At 54.0% G+C, this 26458-nt stretch overlaps 2 protein-coding genes across 5 annotated transcripts in view; one reads left to right on the forward strand and one right to left on the reverse strand.

The window, feature by feature from the left end:
• The window catches only part of Skap1 (src kinase associated phosphoprotein 1), a 222539-nt gene that overhangs the window by 161176 nt on the left and 34905 nt on the right, over positions 1-26458 (forward strand). For all 3 annotated transcript variants that reach the window (XM_063251431.1, XM_063251430.1, XM_063251432.1), the window contains 5 exons: positions 13606-13683; positions 14896-14979; positions 17048-17172; positions 19187-19250; positions 20875-21084. In XM_063251431.1, coding sequence (XP_063107501.1) covers positions 13606-13683; positions 14896-14979; positions 17048-17172; positions 19187-19250; positions 20875-21084 — 561 coding nt within the window. The remainder of the gene's footprint in view (positions 1-13605; positions 13684-14895; positions 14980-17047; positions 17173-19186; positions 19251-20874; positions 21085-26458) is intronic.
• The window catches only part of Pnpo (pyridoxamine 5'-phosphate oxidase), a 235028-nt gene that overhangs the window by 54044 nt on the left and 154526 nt on the right, over positions 1-26458 (reverse strand). The window lies entirely within an intron of this gene.

Here is a 26458-nt window from a genome sequence, read left to right on the forward strand (position 1 = left end):
AATAATCCCGTTAGGTGCCTTACTGGCCTGGAAGGTGCTCTGAGCCGATTCAGCCTTTGTGTCCCTCTAAGCAGGGCTGTCTCACGGGCTGTGTCCCCCCTCACCTTCTCTAGACCAGGTGTCGGGTTCTCGGGGATGGAGCAGCCCCTAAAAAGTGCTGAAAAGTCCCGGTCCAGCTAGGTCAGTAGAGGGGGCCTGTGATCACCACCCAGGGCCCCTGGTTGTCGCATTCTGTGAAGAATTAAAGTAGCCAGCATGGCGAGGGCACGGTCTCCCCACTGCCGCTGGGCTCCCCCGCCTTTGGATGTGGGGTGCAGGGGAGGAATCAGTGCTTTATTACCATGCTGCATTTCACTTCTGGGTGCCTCTGTCCACCTCTCCTGCCAGTTCCTCGCCTGGGCCACTGTCCCAGCCCAGAGCCCTGAGACACTACAGATCCACTCAGAAATCCCTCTTGATCCCCAGCCCGCAGGGCCTGTTACCAGGGAGACCCCTGATGGGATAGTCTCCTCTTTCTTCAGGGTTACCTTCTGCTGATGGTCCCCAGAAGAAAGCTAACCGATTGAGGGAACTGGGGCTTAAAAAGAGTCAGGTGTGGTGGTGCACACCTGTGACCCCACAGTCAGGAGGCTGAGACAGGAGGATCGCTGCAAGTTCGAGGCCAGCCTGGGTTCCATTGTGAGTTCAAGGCTGGCCTGAAGCACATCGTGAGACCCTGTCACAAAAACCAAAAGAAAGGAAAAGGAATTAACTTGCCTGGCATGTCTCAGCCCCTAAGTTGGGTCTCCAGCCCTGCAAACAAAAAGTTTTAATTCACATATTTGAGACCGCCATGTTGTATATGATAAATAGATGCCGGTTCACTTGTTGACTAAAAAGAGTATTCACAGCATTCGGTGCTTTACAGAAACCCACACAGGGGCCGGGGATTAGCTCAGCAGCTCAAGGGCCTGCCTGGTAAGCACGAGGTCGTGAGTTTGATCCCCGGTACCAAAGTAAGAAAGACAAAAAGATCCTGGGGGGGGGGGTCCTCAATCTTGAGACTTCTCAGAAGCATGTCCCCCACAATCTCTGTCGCTAAGCAGGGAGAGCTGTGGCTTTACCGCCCTCACACACTGGCCAGTGCCAAGCAGCAAGACAGCACCTGAGTTCTAAGCCTCGCGTTTGGACTTGGGGTCCCGTGATTACATTGCTTCCTGTACTCAAAATCCAGTTGGCGCGGCCACCAGTACTTCAGGGCACCCGGGAAGGGCAGAGCCCAGCCACCACCGAGTTTCCCAGCGTCCCCAGCCTCCTCCTTTTCAGGGGAGCCTACAGCAGGGCCAGCCACGCAGGGCTCTGCAGAAACCCGGTCTCACACTGCCGCCCTGTGGAGACTCCCGGGACTGCAGCTCCTCGGGAGCCCTGCTCTGCACCCACGTGGCCTCAGGCCTGGCCTTGGGTCCTCCAGAGCTGGGGAGAGGGACCAGGTCATGGCCTGAGACCAGAGGCAGAGGCAGCCCTGGGCTCTGAGATACACATCTGCCACCTCCCTGTCCCTTTGACACGCCTCGAGTGGGCAAATCAACCGGGAGTGGTGGCACACGCCTGCCTGTCATCCCAGCCCTCAGGAGGCTGAGGCAGGAGGATCACACTTTTCATTCAAGGCCAGCCTGGGATCTATGGTGGATTTAAGCCAGCCTGCACAGCAGAGCGAGATTCTGTCTCAAAGGCCAAAGACAGGGGGACCTGGGCAGGGAATCCAGGTGGATCTGTGCCCTTTCCAGGCAGTATTCAGAATCAGAGGGTGCACAGAGAACCCGGGAGCCCTTCTCTCCCTCTCCTCCCCACATCCGTCAAGGCTGAGAGAAAGCTGCAGGTTGAAGAGGACAAGCCGTCCTGGGGTGACTTATGAGGAGAAATGAAATATTTGGATTAGTAGAGAGGCGCAGCCTCGATATTTACAAATTGCCGAGCCCTGCCCTCCCTCCAGCCCCTTGGCTCTTACGAGCTGCCCTCTCCTGGCTGCAGCCGGTCAGGACCACTGTTTGATGTTCCTCCCTGTTTGTTTATCTTAATTAAGATGGCGAATCAATCATTTTTACTTTCTGTCCCCGAGAGGAGCCCCACCGGCTCAGCTGGATGCGCGCCCGGCCAGGTGCTGAGCTGAGTACTCACAGAAGGCCGTGTGGACAGACGGGCCGGCTGGACCCGAGAGAAACAAGTCCTCCCGGTGGTGACGAGTGACATTTCTATCCAGGACCAGGGAGCGTGGTGGCAGATTTCCTTTGTGTTTTGAGGGTGATTTTCCCCAGCTCACCTGGGGGAGGAAACGGCTAGGCCAGAGGTGGAGAGGGGCAACAGAAGCTGGGGACCCCCATCAAGCAGGAAGCAGGAAGTTAGGAGTCCTGCGACTTCTTGGGGCTTCAATTCCATCTCTGAGATGCCAGGCCGTGGGTGCCCAGGAGGAGGAGGCTCGTTTTAGAAGAAAATATTTAATATCAAGCTGCTTAAATCAGGTACATCGACACACCCTGCCGTGCCAGCTCTGAGGAGGAGGCTGAGGCAGGAGGACCAGCGTGAGTTCAAGGCCAGCCTGGGCCACATAAGCAAGTTCAGCCAGGACTGCAGAGAGACCCTGTGGAAAGGAAAGGAAAGGAAAGGAAAGGGAGAGGAGAAAAGGTCACTACAATTTGGGGTTTTCTGAACCCATCCTGCCTGATGCGCCCCAGTGAGGCTCCCCTTGGAAGTGACCCCGGTCATGACAGTAGGGTCAGACTTAGAGAGGAGACCACAGAGAACGGGGTGGGGAAAGACACTGAGATAACCAGGGGCGTGGTGGGGCACACCTGTCAACCCAGCACTCTGGAGGCTGAGGCAGGAGGATCTCCACAAGGCAGAGACCAGCCTGGGCTACCAAGTGAGCTCAAGGCCAGCGTGAACTGCAGAGCTAGCAAAACCCTGTCTCAAAGAAAGGGGTCTGCGGTCACAAGACAACTGTAGGTGGCCGTTTGAAGGGAGGAGAAGGAGCAGAGTTACATAAGCACAGGCTGTAATTTTCCCGGCATTTCATCAATGCCACAGAAGTCCCCATCTTTCTGGATGGGTGTTATTTCTTGGAATCTCAGTAGTCAGAGCCCCGGGCGGCCTCTCACGACTGTAGCTGAGCCACCTGCAAGGCCACCAGGGTGACAAAGACCTGACCGGCGAGCGAGCTCCGGGGCTGTGTCTCTAGCACCCGCAGCACCTCCAGCCTGGAGATCAGCCTGCCTCAGCCTCATCCCAGAGTGACCCTGAGCTCACTGTGTTTAGAAATCTGACAGGCACCTCGCCACTGAAAACTATCGCTCCAAGGTGTCAGCGCCTGGTGGTGGCCCAAAGCATAGCTGTCACCACACAGGCGAGAGCCACCTAGACACTGGCCCTTGGCCAGCATGCACACACCAGCCCGGGTCCTGCTTCACCCGGTTTCACCAGGCTTAGCCTCGTGGGGAAAGCCTGACCACTTCACCCCTCAGCTCTGGCTGCTGCCAGAGCTGCCCTGCGCCCTGGGACGGCCCCTTGCTGCTTATTCCTGGGGCGAGGAGGGCTCGGGAAAAGCACACAGCAGGCTCCCGGGGACACCTTTCCACCCCTGCCCACCATCTCAGAGCAGAGTGGACGTTTGCACGGCCAAGCTGGTCCCCATTCTCGTGCGTCAGGCTCTTTCTCAAGCCCGGGGGGCTGGGGTTCTGTGATGTCTTGGGAACCCTTCACCAATGGTATACACTGTTTCTTTTTACTTGCATTCTGTCCTTCCAGATACTGTAAATAGCTGCCTCCAGGACTATTTAAAACTCAAATTAATAAGTTGCAAAGTGCTTTTAAAAAAATTAAAGCTGAGCTGAGCTAAAGGTGTGGAGGCGCATGGAGGCCTGTAATCCCAGCATTCAAGAGGCTGAGGCAGGAGGATCTCCATGAGACCCTTTCCCTAAAAACAAAAAACACACAAAAAAGAAGGGGGGCCCAAAGCAAGTCCCAGATCACAGTGACGAGGATCCTGGAATCCATACCTGGACTCCCGCTGATCCCTGGGCTAAGAGGAATGGCTCCGTCCTGCTCTTGGGGGAACTCACAGGATTTTCTAGGATGATTTTATTTCTCGTTATCATGGATCAATCCCCCAGAAGGAGGGGTTCATGGGGAGACACTTCTGTCCGTGTGGACGATTCTCCCTCTGGAGCGGTGAGGGAGGCATCTGGTGCCCACATAGGACGCCAGCCAAGCCCACCCCACCCAATTCTGTTCTTCCCAACCTGGCAGAAGCCATTAGCCCGCTCCATTCGTGCCCAGAATGAGGCCGGGGCAGAGTCTCTTAGGGTCACTGTAGGTCACCTCCTCTCCTGCGACTCCCAGGACACCCAGGTCCTCGAAGGCATCAGACGGTGGAAGGGTGCAGCCCAGGGCTGGCAGCTGCCCTCCCCTTCCCTCCTCCCGCCTCCCGCCTCCCCAGAGCACAGGTCCCTGGGGTGCGGTAGACACAAAGCAAATCCGCCCACGGTGCAGGCCCAGGGCAGGGCCCGAGCACGGGGGCAAGGCAGCCCGAGTGGCTGTGGTGCCCACCTCAACAGTGACGCAGGGTCGCTCTCCCTTTTCCTCCCCTCTGATGCTCACACCCGACTGCACCCTGGGTGAGGAGTCTCAGCAATGAGTCTCTGATCACTTTCCTAAGAGGGAGACCCGCCACAGCCACACGGGACACTGCAGCCTGAGCTTGGGCCTCTCCAGGCCGCCCAGACTCCAGGGTTCCCAGGGCAGGAAGGGCTGAGGCAGCAGAGCCCAGTGCCAGGGCAACACCACAGCCCAACAGTCCCCCAGTCTCCTTAGGATGAGGCCTGGTCGGGAAGCCTGTCGGTAAAATCGCTTCTGTGGCCCTCGGGTTTCTCCTCTCTCCGTGGTCGGATGCCCTTTGCTCTAACCTTCAGATTTTCCTCTCATCAGCCACGCAGAATAGGCATCGTGATAGAAACACGGAAACCTGCACTTTCGCTGTAAAATACTCCTAAACTAGAACCAAGCTTGGTGGTGCACGCCTGTCATCCCAGCCCTCGGGAGGCTGAGGCAGGAGGATCGTTGCGAGTTCGAGACCAGCCTGGGCTACAAAGTGAGCTCAAGGCCAGCCTGGACTGCATAGCGAGACCCCGTCTCAAAAAGACAAAAAAAAAGCCTGTAAACTACAGTTCCATTTCCTGATTTTTTTTTTTTTATCTTAAAGGATGTAACTATAAAGTTTTAAAAAAACTACTACAAACAGAGCCACTTCCAGCCCTGGAGCCCCACTGGAGGGTGACCCCTTGCGTTCCACCATCCACTCTGTGTGTCCCTCCCCGATTCTAAATAGCGTGAAAGCAGCGATTTTCCCAATGCGTCCCCTGCAGCACGTCCCTGGGCTACCGTCAAGTCCCAGTGTGGGAGGATTAGCGCCCCCTGCCCAGCCTGGCCCTGATTTCTCTTCCTGTTTTCCAGATGTGGTGACATCATAATTTTTCACTCACCAGTACTCAACGTTTGCAGTATTTTAGCTCTGTAAATATTATTTACCGGGCCAGGGTTTTAGCTCAGCGGCTCAGCCGCTCAGCAGCTCAGCGCCTGCCTGTCATGCATGAGGTCGTGAGTTCGATCCCCGGTACCAAATAAACAAAGCCAAACACCCAGAAGAGTGGAGGAATTTCTTCCCGTGTTATAGGTGCTGGTATTGTCCCGTGTTCTGACATCGTTTATCTTCTCTGTCTTCTCTCTCATGCTGCTTTTGGTCCCTAACTTCACTCCCAGCTCACCTGCGGGCTTTCCTTCCACGAGTGGCTGGCAGACCTTTCCTACCAGCCGCCTTTTCCGACCTTTCCTTCCCCTTCCCGGTCACAGCGTCTCTCCTCCCGTCCCCTGCTCCCTCCCGGGCTCCCTCGGGCTGCTGTTTCCCAGGCGGCCTTAGCCTCCTGCACGGCCTGGTCCTATCTTTCTGCTGCACTCTCTGCAGATGCCCAGGGACCCTCAGGCACCTGCTCCGATTTGAAAATGGGCACTGAACGCAGGGTGAGCCATCTAGGCGTCAGGGCAGGGTGTGTTGGTCAGCGGGCCGCTTCCCTGACACCCTAAAGCCCAGGGTGCTGGGGACCCTGGCCCCGTAGCTTGGGTGTCCTGGGCCCCGGGTCTGGGGCTCTTTTCTGAATCCACCTGACTTTTCCCGAGACTCAGCTCATCTGTGGGTCTGGCAGAAACGCCCCAGGTGCTTGGAGCCTCTCCCATCTGCAAAATGCTGGTCTGGGTCACTGGTCCTTGGGGGCAGGGGGGCCCGATGCCGTCCCGTGCAGGAGTCCTCGCCAGGGCAGCTCTGGGGCTGCGGAAATGGGAATGAAAGGCCCTGGGCAGAGTTTCCTGCCGTGTGTGACTGCCACCCTGAGCCACGCTGTGTTTCAGCGGCTGCTCCTATGGGACCTTAGCCTTGGTCACCTCGGATCTGCTACTGAAACCCGCAGGCCTCCTCTGCGCCCCTTTCCTGGGCAGCAGTTCCGCTGGGCACCTGGGGTTAGAGGTTCCTGTCCAGAGTCTAAAGCAAAGGATGTCAAAGATCACAGACCATTTCACACCTGAATATCCTGGAATCCCAGTGCCTTCTGGGCACAAGGACTTCAGAATGATGTTCCTAAAAATCACGGCATGGGAACTAAGAAACCTAGATTTAAAACTGGGTGTGGTGTCACATGCCTATCATCCCAGTACTCAGGAGGCTGAGGCAGGAGAATCACTGTGAGTTCAAGGCCAGAATGAACTATGCAGCAAGACCTTCTCTTAAAAAAAAAAAAAATTGTTGCTAGGCCTGGTGGCACATGCCTGTTGTCCTGGCTATTTAGGAGACCGAGACAAGAAGATCACAAGATCAAGGCCAGCCTGGGGACAGAGATAACAGCAAATTCTTTCAATCAAATAAAAAATTGCTCACCTCGCCTTCAGGTGAGATGTTGGTTAGTCTGTAGTAAAGAAAGGGAAAAAGAAAACCCACAGAATCAGCTTCCGAGCTTCTTAAAAACCTGAGTTTCTGTCTTAGTTCCTCCTCTTGCCAGTTGTAAGAGCCCTGGTTTTACCTTCAGAAGTCGAGACTGATGAGTGGATTGATGAGAACCACACAGGTGTCTCACACAAGGGCATTTTACAAACACTGCAGTAGGGCCCAAACATTCAGTATTGCCGTTATCTTTTCTGTTTGTTTTTCGAGGCAGGGTCTCGCTCTGAGCCTCAGACTCTCGGCAACCCTCCTGCCTCAGCCTCCCAGGCACTGGAATGACAGGCACACACTACACACCCGGCAGTATGACTGTCATCCAGTGACCGTTATAACTATTTGTCAGGGAGCCCTACATTTCACGTTGCCTCCCCGATGTGCTTCGAAACACTCAGGCAATCCCCACTGGTGGTCGGCTTTCAGCTTTCGGAAAACACACCTCCGTTCTTTGTAGTTTGTTTTCCTTGAGCGAATGAATGGGAAGCCTCTGCCTTAGCCGCCCAGTGCGTGCAGCCGGTTTGTTCCTGAGTAACCTTAAGGTAACAAGCAGTGTCCCCGAGACAGAGTGGGTCTCCCTCTCAGGCTTCCGAGGTGGGACACGGAGCAATCTCAAAGGGAGGAGTCACCCGGCCACCGCGCCTGTCACCCACCCCCCAGGTGACATTAGCGACCTGCCCTGGCCCCACCAGCCCGGCCACCCGCCCGTTTCGTCCGTCTGCACTGGGGCCGTGAAGCAAGACGAATGCACCTCCAGCTCCCTGGCGCCCCGGAAAATGAACCAGTCCACTTAACAAGAAATGGTGGCCGCTGCCAGCACACGGGAGCGGGCGAGGGACAGAGGGGAAGCCGAGCTTAATGAAGTCCGGGGTCCACGTCCCCAAGCGAGGACAGGAAAGGACGGGTGTTTTATAACTGTTTGTTGGAGTTAATGGTAATAAATTCCTCACTTGTGATACATTAACTTTAATGTTTTCATTACGTGGTGATTTAGCTTCTCCCACCAACGCTGTAAATCACGCTGTCCCGGGGCGGAGGAGGTCGAGCGTCTGCTGTTGGGTTGGTGATGTGCGCTGGGGAGAGGCATGTCACGTCTTTCTCTCTGTCTCTCTCTCTCTCTGTGCTCTGACAAAAGCCTGCCTCATCCTGATTTGCTGTTTTCTTCTTTGATTTTGTCATCTGCTGTTTGTTTGTCTATTTTTTGAGACAAGATTTGCATTGTATAGCTAGCTGATCTTGAATTCACCGCCATCCTCCTGCCTCAGCCTCCTGAGTGCTGAGATGACAGGCGTGTACCACCACACCTGGCCTCCTGTTTTCTACATAAGCAACAGAGTCAGACAGAAAGACAGACAGACAGACAGATGCATCCAAGCCCTGGCCAAATATGCCCGGAACCAGTTTAGATCCCAGGAAGGCCTGGTCTTCATAGTAACTTTCCAAATGTGCTTGGTGCTCGAATTTTGTTTTGTTCTGTTCTGTTTCTTCCTTTCTTTTTCCCTGGCCCCAATGCTGAGTGTGAGCCCTTAGTTAATGATCTGTGCACACAAACTCAGAGATCTCGCACTTTATTTTGCAATTACAGACTTGGCAATCTGGTTGGAAACTTCCGGGTCTGGACGGCCTGCCTCATGTCCCCCTCCTAATTCTTCTCCTGGCCAAGCTCAAGCCCTTTCCAACTGGCTCATGCTTTGCCAGATGCAAAACAAGCATCAAAAAAGATTTGAAACCTCACACTGAGAACTTTGAAAGAGGACCGTGATCCACGCCCCCCCCCCAGTCGCCCTGTGGTAGTCTTCTGTCCCACAGCCCCCACCGCCAGCACGGAGCACTGGGAGCCGGCCAGGGTGCAGTGGCCTTTGTCTGGGAGGCAACAGCATCTGGTCAGAGCCGCTGCCCAGCTCACTGCTCCCCCTCGGGTCCTCCTTCCGGGGTGGGGGAGCCCCCGGAGAATCACCAGAATGAGTCCTGAGCCTGCTTGTTTCATTGTCTACTTGGTTTGCTTTAAAAGTTTTCTGACGCCTGGCTCTAAGAAAGCTGGTGTCTTTCACTGCGGAGCCCAGGGCTGGCAGGCACCATCCCTTTTTGAAGCCTGCACTGGAGAGGAAGGAGAGGGCACTGACCCCCACGGCATGCATGTACATGTGTGTGTGCACGTGTGTGTGTGTGTGTGTGCATATGGCACACACAGCTGTGGAACTTCAGACAGTGCTTGGGAGACACCAGCAGAGGCTGAGTTCTCACCACTCGGAATTTATAGCTCAAAAAAATCTCGACCAACAAGCTGGGCTTGGTGGCATGGGCCTGTACTCCTCAGGAGGCTGAGGCAAGGGGATCACGAGGTCAAGGCCAGCCTGGACTACATGGTGAGACCCTGTCTCAAAAAAAAATAGCATAGCAGAATGCAAACGAAACCCACTGTTATTCTAAAGGTAAATTGTTTGGAATCCGGGCTCAGAGCCTCTGCGTACCCTGCCCGCTTCTCATAGCTGAAGTCCCATTGACCATCGGATGGCCTGGGGCCACCGGTCACTTGGTGCTGCTCCTCGGGGGGAACCAGGTCGCTTTTCAGCCTCTTTTGCAGTGGGATTGGTGGGGACGCCTGGGGCTTCAGTGGCCCCAGCCCACCTCTCCCGCCCTCCTGCCTGCAGGCAGGGCCTCCCGAGCAGGTTCAGTGACTGCCGTGAGGCCACGTGTCACATCCCGAGGGGACCGGCCATCCTGGCAGAGGCAGCCCACCCTGCTGTTTCCTGTCGCAGAGCTGGGTGCCGGTGGGACGGAGGACACTGGGAGGCTGCTCACTGCCACCCACCAGGGAGCCAGGCAGCCCTCGCTTCCACTCTGTGACCCCACATCTTCCGCTCCGAACCCTTCCTTTCCTGGGTTATTCTGAGAGATGTAGTTATGCGCGGTGGTAGAGAGATATTATGACACAAACAAAATTCTTTCTTGCACTGATCTAATAGGATAAACCCTTAGGTTTATCTGAAAGGGTTGTCTACTCTCAATAAACTGGAAAACATTTCTGGTTTTCAGGATAGTGGTGGCGTCTTCATCAGGTAATAAAACCTCTTCTGTAATTGTATATGTAAATATAAATGTATTGCCTTAAAATAGTAAATCACACACCTGCTTACAGCTTCTGTTTTTAATATCACCCTGGTAGCCTGAGATGGCCTTGAACTCAACAAGATCCTCCTGCCTCAGCCTCCCCAGTGCTGGGGCTACAAACACTGGCAGGATACTGGCCTTATTTGCATATTTTTACTGTGAACCAAGCCGCTCTCTGTATCTGTCCTTGTGGCTTCAGGCATCCAAGACTCCTCTTGCCTCGGCCCCCCACAGCATGGCAGCTGGGGATCAGGAGCTGAGCTGATATGCACACCTGTCATCCCAGCACTGGGGAGGCTGAGGCGGAGGATTGTTGGGAGTTTGAGGTCAGCCTGGGCTATGTAGTGAGATTCTGTCTCATAAAACCAAAAAAATGCTCCTGTGGAAATCGAATGAATGGGCTGTCTCTCCTGCCCTAGCACCCTGGGGCTTGGCCTTCAAACATCTCTGCTCAGCAGGGCTCAGCCTTTGTTTGCTGGTGGCGGCTGGGAGAGGAAAGGCTCCCGCTGGTGCTGGTGCTGGTGATGCACCCGAGCAAATGCAATTAATAAGCAGAGCCCGCGCCCCTCCTTCCACCCCCTGGGGCTCCATGCCAGCCACTCGGTCTCCGCAGGCCCCCTCTGGAGCCTGGAATCAGAACCTCAGAACGAGAGCAGCTCTCAAGCGTTTTTTCTGCACCTGCCAGCGGGACCGGGGAGCTGGGTAGCCACCTTGATGGGGTCCCTTTCCCCCGGGTTCTGCCCGAGCTTGCACGTGGCCCATGGCAGCCCATTTTCATAATTAGACCTGTTCCATAAAGCAGTGTTTAGATTTGCATTAAGGAGTCTTGAATTCTAATAGAAACGTTTAGCGTGGCTTTTTATGATTCATTCTCTTGACGTCTTTACCCGAGGCTGCGAGGCTGTGTCTCTTTGGATGAACAAGACCTTTAAAATGAAGAGGAGCCGGGCGTGGTGGTACAGGCCTGGCAGCCCAGCACTCGGGAGGCTGAGGCGGGAGGATCACTGCGTGCTGGAGGTCAGCTGAACCACAGAGCCAGACCCTGTCTCAAAAAATCCAGAGGGAAGAGAGGGAACAGCAGCCTGTGGGAAGAGCTGGACCACCAAGCTTGCAAAATTCTGTTTATCTTTTCTCCCATGGCTTTCATTGAAATGTGAGGCCCCAGGGGTGCTTTTTCAAACAGCATTTCTTTTTCTGTTTTTTTTTTTTTTTTTTTTTTTTTTGAGGCAGTGGCTCACTTTGTAGTTGAGAGGGTGAGACCCTCCTGCCTCAGCCTCCCGAGTGCTGAGACTACAGGTGCGCACCACACCCAGGCTGGGCAGCACTTCTGAGCTGGGCTTCTCTTCAAAGAGCTTCCTGTGCCCAGTGCCCACCCCTCCCAATGCCTGAGCCCAGCAGAACCTGCTGCTGTTCCCTGGGAAGCAGTTACAGAGCGGCAGCAGACCATAGCTGCGGGAGGGAAGGGACGTTTCTGGCCCAGCCCTGAGAGCCACCCAGAAGGACGTACATGGCTGCACTTTGCTCCCTGCAAAACACGAGTGGAAACGGCTCATGAACGAGGAAGCTGGGACCACGGGAGAAAGAATCGGGCACGTGACACTGAAATGACTAGGGGCTGCCGCCATCTGAATCTTTAAAACGTGTGTGAAACAGCTTAGAATCTTAACTGCATTTGAGGGCGCCCTAAAACGTTACTGTTTAAACAGAAGCAGGCAAAGTGCTGAGCAAAAGGTACCACCTCACTTTTTGCTCACCCCCTAATAAATGCAGATGTGCAAAACACTAATTGTTTGGCCGGCCGTGGTGCCACCTGCCTGGCATCCAGCACTGGGGAGGCTGAGGCAGGAGGATTTCCATGAGCTCAAGTTCAGGCTGACCCTGTCTCTGAACTGTAACACAAAAATTGCTTGGTTGAAAAGCATGATTTCACTCAAAGGTCTCAGGGCATCCTGTCGGTGGGCAGCTGACTCCCAGGTGGCTTGTGTCTTACTGGGTTGTGTCTCTTTTTTTGCTCTGCTTTATAAAATGTTTAAGACAAACCAAGAGATTTGGGCTTGGGAACCAGATAATAAATCAGTGCTGATATTCTGCTAGCCACTCCCCTCATTTTTCTGTAATTAAGGGTGAGGCTGAGATAGGGCACCAGGGTAAGCAGGTGCTCAGCGTGCGGGAGGACCAGAGCTGTGTTCCCAGCCCCACACAACAAAAACAGAATGCCAAGGGGCTGGGGATTTAGCTCAGCAGCATAAGTGCCTGTCTTATAAGCAGGCAGTTGTGAGTTCGATCCCTGGTACCGATAAAAAGGAAAAAGACCAAAAAAAAAAAAAAAAAAAAAAAAACCAGAATGCCAAGAAATGTAGAGCTGTGTTTTTTAAAAAACAAAAACAGCTGTCCATTTGGGGGAAGGTATTGTCCTTGGAGTGTTTGGTTGATTTTGTTTTCGTTTTTAGGGTCAAGGTCTCACTATGTGGCTCCAGGGTGGCCTTGAACTCATGGCAATCCTCCTGCCTCAGCCTCCTCGGGCTGGATGACAGGTGCCATTACACCCAGCACTGTTTCACTTTAGTTTCAAGGAATAAACTCTTTCCTCGGCCCTTTGCCCTTCTCTTCTGTAAAGTGTAAAACCCCAGGGAAGGAAGATGAATTAGGATCTTGACTTCTCAATAAATCTGTGAGGGGAGGGTTGGTTTTGTTTTTCAGCGGGTTTTTGGTTTTGTTTTGGTGTTTGTTTCTGTTGTTGGCTGGCTGGCTGGTTGGCTGCTTATTTGAGACAGGGTTTGGGAACTTTCTTTGTAGTTCAGGTCACACTTTAACTCACTTCATAGCGCAAGCTAGCCTCAAACTCACCAAAACCCCCCTGCCTCAGCCTCCCCAGGGCTGGAATTACAGGAATGCAATACTGTGCCTGGGCATTGGTTTCTCAATAAATCTGGACCAAAGGAGGCTGCTGAAACCCAGGCAGCGCACGGTTAGATGAGAGTTAGAGAGCATGGCTTGTGCTCAGGCTACAATTCTAAGACTTCAAGGAAATTCAGACTTGGCCATTGCTGCCAGGTTCACCTTGCATGGTGAACTTAATAAAATTTGTGTTCTTGAAACTGGCCATTTGTTTAAAAAAAAAAAAAAAAAGATGGTGATAACACACACGTAATCTCAGCACTCGGGAGGCTGAAGCAGGAGGATCATTGTGAGTTTCAGACCAGCCTGAGCTCCATAGTAAGACCCTGTCTTTAAAAAAAAGCAAAACAATTCTTAATGCTCTGGAGTCCTCTTCCTACCTATCAGCCTATTTCAGCGACCTCCCCTTGCGTTAAATGAATGTACGTGGAGATTATTTTGAGCACGGTAGCACAGATATAATAGGAAGAGGGCAAATTTGCTTCTCTCCGGATCCCACAGGGACTGCGCAGGCGGGGCTCACGGGACTGTGGCGGGTAGAAGGAACCTCGCAGCCTCCCACATGGTGACTAATGTTCTTTCAGGCATGGAAGGGTTCCTTCGGGGCGCCCAGGAGCTGGACAGCATCCTCAAACAGGGCTACCTGGAGAAGAAGAGCAAAGGTACTGGCGGTGGGGAAGGGCAGGGAGCCGAGGGGAGGGGTGGACGCTTCAGTTCTTCTCCACTCAGGGCCTGCACTAGGCCCAAAGGACAGCTAGGCTGAGCTGGACAGGGGGGATAGGGTGGGTCCAGCTGCACCCACACTGTCCACAGGGTGGAACGGCCCTTAAACTTTGCATAGTCCCAATGTCCGGAGGCTAAGGCAGTAGGGTCACCAGGAGTTTGAGGCCAACCTGGGCTATATAACTGAATCCCTGTCTCAAAAATGCAAAAGAACTGGGCGTGGTGCCTCACGCCTGTAATCCTGCTACTCAGGAGGCTGAGGCAGAAGGATGGTTGGGAGTTCGAGACCAGCCTGGGCCACAAAGTGAGTTCAAGGCCAGCCTGAACTGCATAGCGAGACCCTGTCTCAAAAAGAAAGAAAAAGTGGGGAGGGCCAGGGATTTAGCTCAGCCTGCCTGGCAAGCTCGAGGTGGTGAGTTTGATCCCAGGTACAAAAAAAATAATACCATCTCGTACCTGCGCACCTGTAATCCCAGCAATGTGGGATGATGAGGCAGGAGAATCAAAACTTTGAGGCCAGCCTCGGCTCTAGAGTGCAAGACTGTGTCTCAAAACCCAATTTGAGACAGGATGGAACACTGCAGGTGTAGAGTACTTGCCTGCTGTGCTACAGCTGCTAGAAGCAGTCTCCAATACCTAAAAACAAAAAATATTTTAAAAACCATGATGAATGTAATCATGGTATGCTACAAAACACGCACTAATAAAAACAAAAATAAAACTTCTTCAACATTTTAAAAAAAGAAGCCGGATGTGGTGGTGCACACGTCATCCAGCACTTGGGAGGCTGAGGCAGGAGGATCGCTGTGTGTCTGAGGCCAGCTTGGGATGCACAGTGAATGGAAGCCCGGACTACATAGCAAGACCCTGTCTCAAAACACAACCGGGATATTCCAAAGACATCACAGACAATTCAGAAGGCGCAGGATTAGAGTAGAACCCAGGAGAGGTGAAGGCGGTCAGCAGAGCGCACGGAGGCAGGTGCTTGCTCAGAGACGGGCCGGTGTCTATGTGGACTGGCCTGGGCACCTGGGCTTCAGAGCCCATCAACCCGGGGAACAGCGGCGAGGCCGGGGCTGTGCACAGCGGAATCTGCGGGCTCCGGGGCAACTCAGTTCCCTGAATTTCCATCTCCTGCTCGGTCCGTGCAGATCACAGCTTCTTCGGGTCGGAGTGGCAGAAGCGATGGTGCGTGCTGGGCAGAGATCTCTTCATCTACTACGCCAGCGAAAAGAGTAAGCACCCAGCAGCCCCGACCCTGCTCTGCCCCTGCAGGTGGATCCTCAGCTGACCACAGCTAGGGCAGACACGGCCCCACACTGCCCGGCACACACAGCCATTTTAGGGTCGAGCTCTTTGCACAGGGGAAGATAATGCAGTCCGTATCCCAGGGGGCTGCCGTGTATTACAACAAATAACAAATATGATCCAAATGGAATGTTTGGCATTCAAAAAAAACAATACTCAGCCAGGCATGGTGGCACACGCCTGTCATCCCAGCACTTGGGAGGCTGAGGCAGGAGAATCTCTGTGAGTTTGAGACCAGCTTGGGCTGCATAGTGAGTTCAAGGCCAGCCTGAACTACATAGTAAGACCCTGTCTCAAAAAAAATCAAACGTTTAAACTCGGGTGGTATCACACCTGCCATCCCAGCACTCAGGAGGCTGAGACAGGAGGATCTCTGTATGTTGAAGGTCAGCCTGGGCTACACATCGAGACTTTGTCTCAAACACAAAACAAAAATCATCCATCCCTGCAGGGGCTTCCTGTGCACTGCCTGCTTCAGGGAGGCCGGCAGAGTTAACCTTTTTCCTCCCCGAACCCTTTTCTGCCTTGGCTCCCTGCTCCTTCCCCGAGCCCATCCCTGCCCTGCTGCTTGGCTCTGCCGTCTGGGGGTCACAGACAGCCACGCAGTCACCGCCGGAGCTCTGCACCTCTAGTACTAAGGGAGCAGGAAGACCTGAGGCTTTGCTTAGTGACCGGGACCCTTTGGGTTTGCTCCGGGCTCCCTGGCAGTCACCTCTCTCTGTCCCCACCTGCTACAGATGTCACTGAATTTCACCTTCCATTCGCCATCTTGCAGCCCTCAGAGCCTCCCCATCTCCTCCCAGTGAAGTGTGAGCCCCACTTGGAACAGAGAGCAGCATACTTTCTTTTGGGTTCTGTTTTTCTTTTTCTTCTGAGACGGGATTGCTTTGCCTTGAACTCACTACGGAGCCCAGGCTGCCTCAAACTCGCATTGATCGCCCTGCCTCAGCCTCCTAAGTGCTGGCATGGCAGGCGTGCACACTTGGAAAACCGCACAGTGCATCGCCTGCACCCTTCTCCCCTCCAGCCCTCTCCTAACTCCAGGAATCACGGTGCCCTGTTGAATTCCAGGTGCGCCAGCCAGCCCGCCTGGTGCTATTTTCTTCCCACAACTTCAGCCTTTGGGCCCTTGTGAAAATGTACAAATGCCCTTCAAATTTAAATGCATGGCCGGTGACGGGCCGTCCATCCCGAGGCTTTCTGCTTGCAGTGAGGGGCGGGGAGAAGAGAGCGAGAGTCTGCGAGACTTTTATTGACCATTGGGCCGTCCAGGAGAAATAAAATCTGGCCACCACAGAAACAACAAAGCATCTTAGTGGCCGGTTAGAGAAGGAAGAGATGCTTTAAGAAAAAAGATTCTCCTGTCAGAAAGCACTGTCCCGGGGCTCCCTGCTTGCCAGCGCCTTATTAGGCTGGGGACAGTGGAATTTCCTAGCTCAACTGGGGACGACAAAGGCTCTTTGCTCTCTTGCGTTTCTTTTTAATTTTGTCACCCTCTTGCAGTCCTCATTACCACAATCAGCAGCAAAAAGCTTCGACCGGCCATGGGTGGTGGTGCACGCCCGTCATCCTAACACTCGGGAGGCTGAGACGGGAGCGTCGCTCTCAGTTTGAGGCCAGCCAGGGCCACAGCGTGAGCTCAGGTCTCCAAGCGCCCCCTGAGCTGCAGCCCTTCCCTCTAGCAGCTCTGATGCTAATACTGCCGCTCTGTTGAGACCTCAGGAGCCTCCTGGCCCCGGAGGTCACTCTGTCCCTGCTGCAGTGTCCACTTCTCCCTAGCCTTCCTGCCCGTCCTCATCTCTGTGCACTCTGCTGAGTGTGGCCCCGGCTCTGCCGAGACACCGGGGTCCCCTGGCTGTCACAGTCACCTCCTCTCAGCTTCGCTCCTAACCTCCTGACCGTCCAGGGCCCTGGGGACCGTGCCACTGTCTCCGGGCTTTGATGTGACATCACCAGGACGATGCCTTCCTTCCAGGGAGTTTCGCTGTCTTGCAGGCAAACAGCCCAAGGGGACCTTCGTGATGAAGGGCTACAGTGTCCGGATGGCCCCGCACCTGCGCAGGGACTCCAGGAAGGACTGCTGCTTCGAGCTGACCTCCGGGGACAGACGCAGCTACGAGGTAAGAGGGACGGAGGATGTCCCGTCCTGCGGAACCCTGGCCGGTGACCTCCCTGGCCACATGCCCCTCAGCCCCTCGGCCGTGCCTTCCCCAGGGCACAGGGCCTCCTCTGTCACCGAGCTGTCCCAGATAATGTCCCAGCATGGAAAGGCCGTCTCTGTCTCTGTCCCCCAGGCCTGTCCCACTCACCTGCAGCCAGCTCCTCCACACCTCTGCTCCTGTTCCCCTTATTCCCAGCTGGTTCTCTCTCCTCAGAGCCGGGGACATAGCTCAGGGTTACCAGCACCCGCCTGGCCAGCTCAAGGTCCCGAGTTCGAGCCTCGGTACCAAAAGTAAATGAATAAATAAATTCAGAGTGGAAAATGCCCTCTCCTCCGATTCCCACCTCCCTCTCGGAAGGAGCCCTCCCACGTGGCAGGGCGGCCACACGGGTACCCGTGACAGCAGTCCCTAGGGTGACCACACAACCAAGGAAGTGTAGGATTTCACCAGAAGACGTGTCCTCGCTGTGTTCACGTCTATATTTCCTGAACCTTTACTCGCTGTATTTGCCACTCATTGTAAAATTAACTAAAACAATCAAAAATTATGGTTATGGGTAAATAATGATTTTCACCAAAAAATATCTTACATCTGTATGAAATATCCTACTCACCGGCCATTGTGATTTTATCTCAGCTTTAGTAAAGCAATGTAGTAAAACCTTTGCTAACCGATAAGCACGCTAAGGTTAATGTCAGTAACCCTCCACTCGTTTTTCCCAGCACTCAGCTGTTTGTATTGCCACAGTGTCTTCATCCTTAACTGGATAAAACGGCCTACCTCTTCCTTAGGCAATTTCCGTAATCTTTTACACTTTTAACAATTTTCCCATGGCGTGCTTTATAGCACAGATGTGTGCTGAGCATGTTTCTGATTCTGCCATTAAACTCTGATGAGGTGTTGGGCTGCTGGCACACGCCTGCCATTTCTGTACTTGGGAGGCTGAGGCAGGAGGATTGCCGTGAGTTCAAGGCCAGCCCAGGCTACCTGGCGAGCTCAAGGCCTGGCTGAACTGCATAACAAGACCTTGCCCCATCCAAAAAGGAACAAAGGATGACAATGTGCAGGACTCTTGGTTTCTCACCAGCCTGTCCTGTGGTCGGGATGCAGTTTACTTCCCTTCTCTTCTACAGGCCACTGAATTGAAACCATCCTCATGGCCTGCAGGTTCTCCCTCAGCTGTGCACGTTTGGCTTTCCATCTCACCCTCCTCTGGCCCTCAGCTCTTCATCTGTTTCTGTTTATTCCCCATGGAGCCGAGCTGCCCGCCTCCCCGCCTGGCTTCCACCAGCTCTTTATAAAACTCCAGCCCACACTGTACCGCTCCAGCGCCCCTCCTTACCCTGCCCTCACAGTAATGATAAGTGTTTCCAGTCTCCAGCTAATGCTCCAGCTGCTATTGTAGCTCAGTGGTAGAACACCTGTCTGGTCCCTGCATGAGGCTCTGGGTTCTAGCCCCAGCCCTGGGGCTAGAAAAGAAAAATACTGTCAGTATAAGTGCCCTCACGTCAGAGGGGAACTGTCTTCCTTTTTTTTCTCTTGTACACTTTTGTCAAATAAATGCCTGATGAAGGAGTAGATAATCAAATGCGCACACACGAATATAAAAACCTGGGTTTTGAAAGCTGTCATCAGCCTAGCACGGTGGTGCATGCCTCAATCCCAGCACTGGAGAGGCTGAAGCAGGAGAATCACAGGGAGAGTTTGAGGCCATCTGAGCTACATAGTGAGTTCAGGGCCAGCCTGAACTACACAGCTAGACCCTCTCTTAAACAAGCAAAACAAACAAAACTGTGTTTTCTCTGAGTATGTAAAATGGCTTTGAGTCAGCTTTTTTTTTTTAAGTATTAATCAGGCAGCGAATCTGATCCTTAAAGTTGACTCTAAAAGTCACAGGTTTCTCCCCTTGGAGCTCTCTATTAGGATTCGTGGACATTTCAGTGCAGGTGATAAATTAATTTGCTAATTTCAGTTCACAGCTGCAAGCCCAGCGGAAGCCAGAGACTGGGTGGATCAGATCAGCTTCCTGATAAAGGGTGAGTGCGGCAGGTCCCGGATGCGGAAGTCTATGCCTCCCGGAAGTGCAAGGCCGGAAGTGCCAGGCCGGAAGCTTCCCCGGGTGTTTTCTTCCGCCCTCTCTCCCCTCTCGCGTCCCCACGTGCCCCATCCCCAACCCACCCCCGCTTCTAACACAAGCAGCGCCGCGTGTCAATCAGAAGGTGAGGTCGTAGTCCAGCTGGAGGTGACCTCCGATGCCACCCCACTTCCTGAGCACCAGGGAAAGGAAATCCTGGGAGCCAGCCCTGTCCAATTTGCTGTCTCCTACCTGCCTTCCTTGTATGCTGGACAGAAAACCCCCAACATCCAGCTCCACTCAGTCACACTGGCCGGCGTCCACAGCGCTTCTAGGTTTAGTCTCAGTGGGGAGTGGAAATCTAAACTGACCAGGGCAGAGACCTGGACAATGAACACCAGCGGCTGCTTCCCAGCAACCGCACAGCGCTCCTGCCACAGGCCTGCGCCTCGGCCATCCTCTGCCGGCCACCGCTCGCTGGAGGGGACCCTGCAGGCCCTGTGGCTTCGAGCTGCGAGCTGCCTGGAGTGGTCCCTCGCCCTCTGCCCGCAGTCGGCCCTGCAACCGCTCTGCATCCGGCCCCCTCTAACCCTCTGCAAGATTTCAGGGTGAATGCCAAGGACGCGCCAGGCTTTCACGACAGAACTGCCTGCCTCACCCAGTTCTGCCATCGCTATCACAGAAACAAACGATGGCATCTGCCAGCCGCCTACGACAGAGCGGGACCAGGCACAGGCGACGGGGCACACGCGCATCTAGGTGCTGGGATTTATGCGTGTAATATACCCCTAAGTGTGTAAACCTCCATAAAAGTCAGAGCAGTGTTATTGAGCTGTACCCCGTGGTACTTTCAGACTCCTGCATTGAAGGAATTATTCATCCCAGTTTCCTTTAAAACCAACCAAATAATAAGGTTGGCTGTGAGCCGCCAACTCTGCGGCGTGTTTTCTTTGATCCCTCCCGCCTGTGAGGACTCTGACTTCACTGACAAGGGTTGCAGAATCCTTCTAGGAGCCTCCTTCTGTCCCCGAGCCCCAGGGGGCTGCATTTGCCCACCCCCACCCACTTGACCAAGGCCCCAGAGCAGGGTTTTGGGGAGCTGTGTTGCTGCTGTATTTCTTCCAACCCCTTTTTCTTCTCCAGATTTTGCCCATTTCTGTTCCTCTCTACAAGCACACTGGTCTGCAATCCTGCATTTCGATCATCGGGGAAAAGGGCTTCCTCCAGCTCAGGTGCCCTGCAAAAGCTACCGTGGTCACCCTGGTTCCCTGTACCCCAGAGACACCAGGTCACAGGCCCCTGGCTTTTCCCCTCCAGGCCTGTTTTCCTGCTTGTGCCTGGTTTCACAGTCACCCTTTCAGGGCTGCTTCATCCAGCCTCATCTTCCTATGAGGAAGGCTCCATGCTGATGGTGTACACCGGGTGCAGCCCTCCCTCCTGTCCCCCAGGCGGCATTATACATAACCGCTCTTACCCTGGCATCACATTGTCCTCGATGCCTCTTAGCCTCATCCTCCTCCTCCTCCTCCTCCTCATGCCTCTCTGCCCCACCCCACCCTGATTCACCTTTGTCTTGGCCTCTGCAGATCTGAGCTCTTCAACCATCCCCTGTGAAGAAGAGGAGGAAGCAGAGGAGGAGGAGAAGGGAGAGGAAGCGGAAGAGACATATGATGATATCGATGGCTTTGATTCGCCAAATTCTGCTCCCCAGGGAAGACCCGTGACCTTGCCTGGGAGCCTGAGGACCAGGGAGTCCACAGAGGACAGGGACGAGGACATCTATGAAGTCCTGCCAGGTGAGGCACTGCTCCTTCTCATGTCTCTTCCTAAGCAGGCACAGTGGCACACGCCTGTCGTCCTAGCACTCGGGAGGCTGAGGCAGGGGGATCTCCAAGAGTTCAAGGCCAGCCTGGACTACAGAGCGAGACCCTGTCTCAAAAGAAAAATCAAGGCTGGTCCGATGGCAGTGGGTTATCAGAACTTATTAACATTAGTGTCACTAAAGTTGGTATACCACCCCCCCCACTGCTAAATTTGACTGGCTTTAAAAATAAAAAAATCAAAAAAGCAACCTTGGACCCAGTGGGCAAATAAAACCTTCAGAGGAAGCCACATCTAAATGTCGCTCTGTGAAGGAGAGAACACAGGGACACAGGATTCCACTAGAGAGGGCCTGGGAGCAAGGTGAATCTTTCCTCTGTGTGGCCCAGAGATTGCTGACACGAGTCCAGAGGTCAAAGGCTTGGAATAGGCCTGCCAGCTTTCCTGGCTCACCGTGAGTTCGGGGCTGAGTCGTAACTCCAGTTACGACTTCTTTCTAGCGGAATGTTGAGAAGGACAGAAAGTTGCCTCTGAAGTCTGAAGGGTTTCAGAGCCAGGCCGTGGAGTGCATGCCTGTCATCCTAGCACTCAGGAGGCTGAGGCAGGAGGGTCATGAGGTCAAAGCCAGTTTGGACTCCATAGGAGGACTCTGCCTCCAATAACAGCAACAAAGCATGAGGCAGACCTACATGATGGGTCTCTTTTCTCCCCACAGCAGGATAAACCAGCGTCACAGAAAACAGTCCTGGGGCATCCACACAGCACAGTTCGGGTCAGGCAGTGGAAACCACACCCAAGCCTTTAACTGTGCATGAGGGATGCTGAGCTTCCACCCCATTCTCAAAAGAGCTGCTGTGGACATTTGCCAGGGGTCAGCACTCTGCTAAGATCCTCGAGTTAAGCCCAGATTTATAGCAATATAAAGCTCCATCTCAGAAGGGCCGCAGAATCTTTAACGCTCAGGCCCCTGATGTGGGGCTGGTGGCTGAAGGCATCGTCAGTGGGAAACTTGGATTTTAAGGCTTCCTAAGAGCAGTCAGAGTCTCCCCCCTACCCGGCTTCTAGATTCTTGTCTCCTCTGGGATCAAAGCTACTTTACTGGGACCCGAGTCAAGGAGAAGGGCTGTGAAGGCAGGCGTGGAGATACACACCTGTCAGCCCAGCACTCAGGAGGCTGAGGCGGGAGGGTCGCCATGAGCTCAATGCTAGCCTGGTCTAGACAGACCCTGTCTCAAAAAACCAAAGAAAAAGAGAAAAAAGAAGCAGCAGTTCTGTGGCTGTGCATCCCTACCCAGGAGAATAGGCTTTCCCCAGCCCTTCCAGCTTCTGCCAATCCCTTCCCCGGTCTCTTTTTGTTGTGTTTTATTATGCAAATGATATCTTGGTGGAGGTCGGCCGTTTCTTGTGTCTGAAGTTGAAAAAAAATGATAATTTCCTCAGCAAGTCATCGTCGTTAATGAAGTTTTACAAAAACAGATACAACCAAAGGAAAATAAAATTTCACAGGTGATAAATTTTTCCAATTTCCCTGGCAGAATTCGATAGGATTGTTAAATTAAGAGTGAAGGTGTCTGTTAGGAAGCAGTGAGCGGTGATGGGTAATTTTATAGAGTGGAAAATTGAATCAAATTGCAACATTAAAACACAGCTCCTCTGAGAATCTTCCCGCTCACGGCCTGCTCCGCCCCAGCAGCAGGGTGCGGAGATGGATCTCATTCCTACCGAGAGCCCAGAGAGGAGAGGTGCTCCCTGGCTCAGCCTGAGCCTTCCCAGTGAGCTCCCGCAGCCTCCTGCCCAGGCCTGGGGACCCTCCAGGTGCCACTCCACTTGGGGTCACGGCTGTGGAAGAACACGCTGGGGAATTCCCACTCAATCGCCTTGCCTTTGTGGGGTGCAAAGAAAAGGTCTTATTATGCCTGGCGGGGTGGTGCCTGCAATTGTGGACTCAGGAGGCTGAGGCAGGAGGATTGCTGAGAATCTGAGACCTGAACTACATAGCTAAACCCTGTCTCAGATAAAAGGAAGGGAGGAAGGAAGGAAAGGAGCCGGAAGGAGAGAACTGATACAGATGTAGAACAAAGAGAAAGAGCCACTGAAAATGAGTCTGGAGCCATCCCTTTACTCCATGTGGGACAAAAAAATATAACTGGCTTCTTGATAAGCCTGTTCCTGCCCCACTCCACTGCCCAAGCTCCTCCCCTCAGGGGTACAGGGCCTTGCAGGGCACCGGGAATCTTCCCAACGCCCTGCACGGCGGAGAATCGCCCGCCCCGGCCTACAGATGCATCTGCCCCCTCCAAGAAGCCATCAACCACTGAAGTGAGGGTGGCCTCGCCGTCAGAAAGCCAGGGCCCCTTTCTGCACAGTTAGTGCAATAGCAGCTGGCTGGCCTCCCTGTGTCGCCAGAGGACAACACTGTGCCTGCCCAGTTTCCTTCCTTTTGCCATGGCAGATCCTCGAGCCCGTACACATCCCATCACCTGGCTCACAAGAGACCACCAACTAGCTGGGCTGGGGGCGCACAGCTGTATCCCAGCACTCTGGGAGACTGAGGCAGGAGGAGCACAAGTTCGAACCCAGCCTGGACAACTTGATGGATTTAGCAAGACCCAGCCTCAAAATACAGAAGGGAGTGGAAAAGCAGCAGTGGGGGTGTGTGACTCGCAGCCCACGAGGACCACAGTGGCAGGCTGAGGGCGCAGGGTGCGCTCCCTGCCCTCTCTGGCTCGCAGACCAGGGGGCAATGGAAGGTGACGCTAGAGGGGCACGGCCAGGGCCTGGGATCTGAAGTCTGTGAGCTCTCCGCACGGAGCCCCCGCAGGCAGGGGGCGCTGGGGAGGTGCTGGCTGTGGGAACGCGGTGGCCGCCTAGCAGGAAGTGCCACCTTCTTGAAGAGCTGGGGGACCACTAGTTCCAGGTGGGCGTTGGCAACACTGAGAATCCTGAGCCCATGGAAAGTGGAGCTGGTTTTACTGTGAGGCCGGGTGCTGGGGGGGGACACCCACCTCGAGGCCTGCCGGTGGCACTAGCACCACCTCCCCATTGGCAGTGGCAGCAGCAAGGTCGTCTGGCACTGTTTTCATGACAGCAGGCACATGCACTTTGTGAAGGATACTTTCTCTCTTTTTTGGATTTTCTTGAGACTGTGTCTTAAATGTAACCTTATGCTGACCTTGAACTCGTGGTGATCCTCCTGCCTCAGCCTCCCCAGTGCTAGAATAGCAAGTGTGCGCCACCACGCCAGCCTGGGAAGGACGCTTAGCATGGCGACCCTTCTGCGAAGCCTGGCCTTTGAGATGGGGTCTACACAGCCTACATAGTCTCCGTTGGGAAGCTTCCCACCTGGAGTGTAATTTACATGGAGAGACATATGGAGCACATACATGTCAATAAAAAATATATTTTTCCTCAAGTAAAGCAATATCTGGGTCATCAGACTCAATCCGCCCCATCCCGTTCATCATGGGATAATTAGCATTTGCTGTCCTGTCCCTGAGAGGGAAAAAAACTAAAACACTCAGAGTTTTCAGCCACACCCCAAAAATGTTAGTCTGGAAGAATAGAGCTTCTTTGGCTGGGGATTTAGCTCAGTGGCATAAGCGCCTGCCTGGCAAGTGTGAGATCATGAGTTCAATTCCCGGTACCGGGAAAAAAAAAAAGAATAGAGTTTCTGGATGAGCATCCTTTGGGATTTCTGAAGCCCTGCACCGAGACTAAAGGGACCCTTCACTTTTGGGGATCTCACCAGCCACCGATTAACCTGCAAGGATCTCCACAAAGTAACGCCCAGGTTGCATGTGGGTGCCAGAGGCCGGAGAGCCCTTTCTCAGCTCCCCAAGGCCCCCTGAGGCCGCCTGCGACTCCAAGTGCCCGTGAAGCCAGCTTTCATCAGCTTGAGGTTTGGGCCTCAATGCTGGAACCCAGGAAGTTGCCCAAGGGCATTGCAGAGCTGGCCCCAGGCCTGGTAGCAGCCAGGATAACAATAGCTGTGTCCTCTGGAGAGATCCCAGAAGATGAGGCACTGGCTGTGTCCTGAAGCTGCTGCAGCCACCAGGTCACTTTAGAATAAAGCCCAGAACTGCGTTGTTTATGGTCAGAATGAAGCGGAAGCATTGTGTGATGTTGCCCTCGGTGGCAGTGCCCAGAGCCCTGGGAAGGGGCAGGGGTGGGAGAGGAGAGAGAGAACAATACAGTGACAGGGACCAAGCCGCCACACCCCAGGCCTTCTCTCCTCGCCCCAGCCCAGCCCCTCAGGTTCCCCAGCCAGCAGCAGCCGGAACCAACCCAGCCAGGTCTCCTACCCTAAGTGGCCCCAATTTGAGCCCATGAACCCCACCACCACCGCCACCACCACTCGCACCCCTTCCCGAGTCCCCCCAGCACTCCATCCAGCTAAAAAAAAGCTTTATTTCAACCCTGATCTCCACCATCTATGTCACGTCTTTCTCCCCAGTGCATAGATGCTCAGTGATTATTTGTGAAATTAAATTCAGAGCATTCCGAGTGTTGCCATTAGCACAAATTGGGCTTAGGTGTGGTCCATCCAGGTCGAACCACGCAGTCAGGATGCAAAGTATTTGAAGTAACAATGAGAGCTGAGCTGCGGTCAGCCTCCTGCTTGTATTTTCAACGTTGTCTAAAGAGGGCCAAGGAGCCGGGTGGGCTGTGCCCCACACCTGTCCTCTCAGCACTCGGGAGGCTGAGGCAGGAAGATCGCCTGGGGTTCGAGGCCAACCTGGGTTCCATGGTGAGTTCAAGGTCAGCCTGAACCACAAAGCAAGACCCTGTCTCCAGAAATAAATAAAAGACAAGAGGGCCTCTGGCATCCTTTCTGCCCACTTGCTCTGCGCTCCCGAGTCTGTCTGTTCTTGGCGCATGTGCCGCCAGGGCAGATGTCTCCTTGACATCTGGTCCACACTGATGCGGTTGGTGCTCCTCCAGCTTCAGTCAGTCCGCGCTGTCTGGGAGTCGTTCTCTCTGCTGCTGGGGCCGCCATGTCGCAGGGCCCTCAGAGCAGCCCTTCGGGGAGGAGCCAGGTGTCGAGAGGAGCAGAAGCGGCTCCCCTCTGGCCCTCCCGGGTGGCTTTGGTCCGGTTGTTCCAGCTCCTCATTAGTGAACCTGACCTTGTGCCAGGATCGTTGATTGAAATCGACTCCCCGGCTGCCCGCTGTGCTTGCTGGGCTAACCCAATCTTCTTCCACGGCTTTCCCCCGCGAGATGAGATATTTGGGGATCAAGTAGAGCATTTAATGTAATAAGTGGGCAGCAATCTTTAGAGGTTAATTTGTTTAAAACCTGTGTAAGGTTGGGGTCCCATATGCCCTGTGAGGACCTAGGACCATAATAATC

Source organism: Cavia porcellus, unplaced genomic scaffold (genome assembly GCF_034190915.1).
Source record: "Cavia porcellus strain 051 isolate PalLab524CR breed Dunkin Hartley unplaced genomic scaffold, mCavPor4.1 scaffold_6, whole genome shotgun sequence".
NCBI classification, from domain to species: domain Eukaryota; kingdom Metazoa; phylum Chordata; class Mammalia; order Rodentia; family Caviidae; genus Cavia; species Cavia porcellus.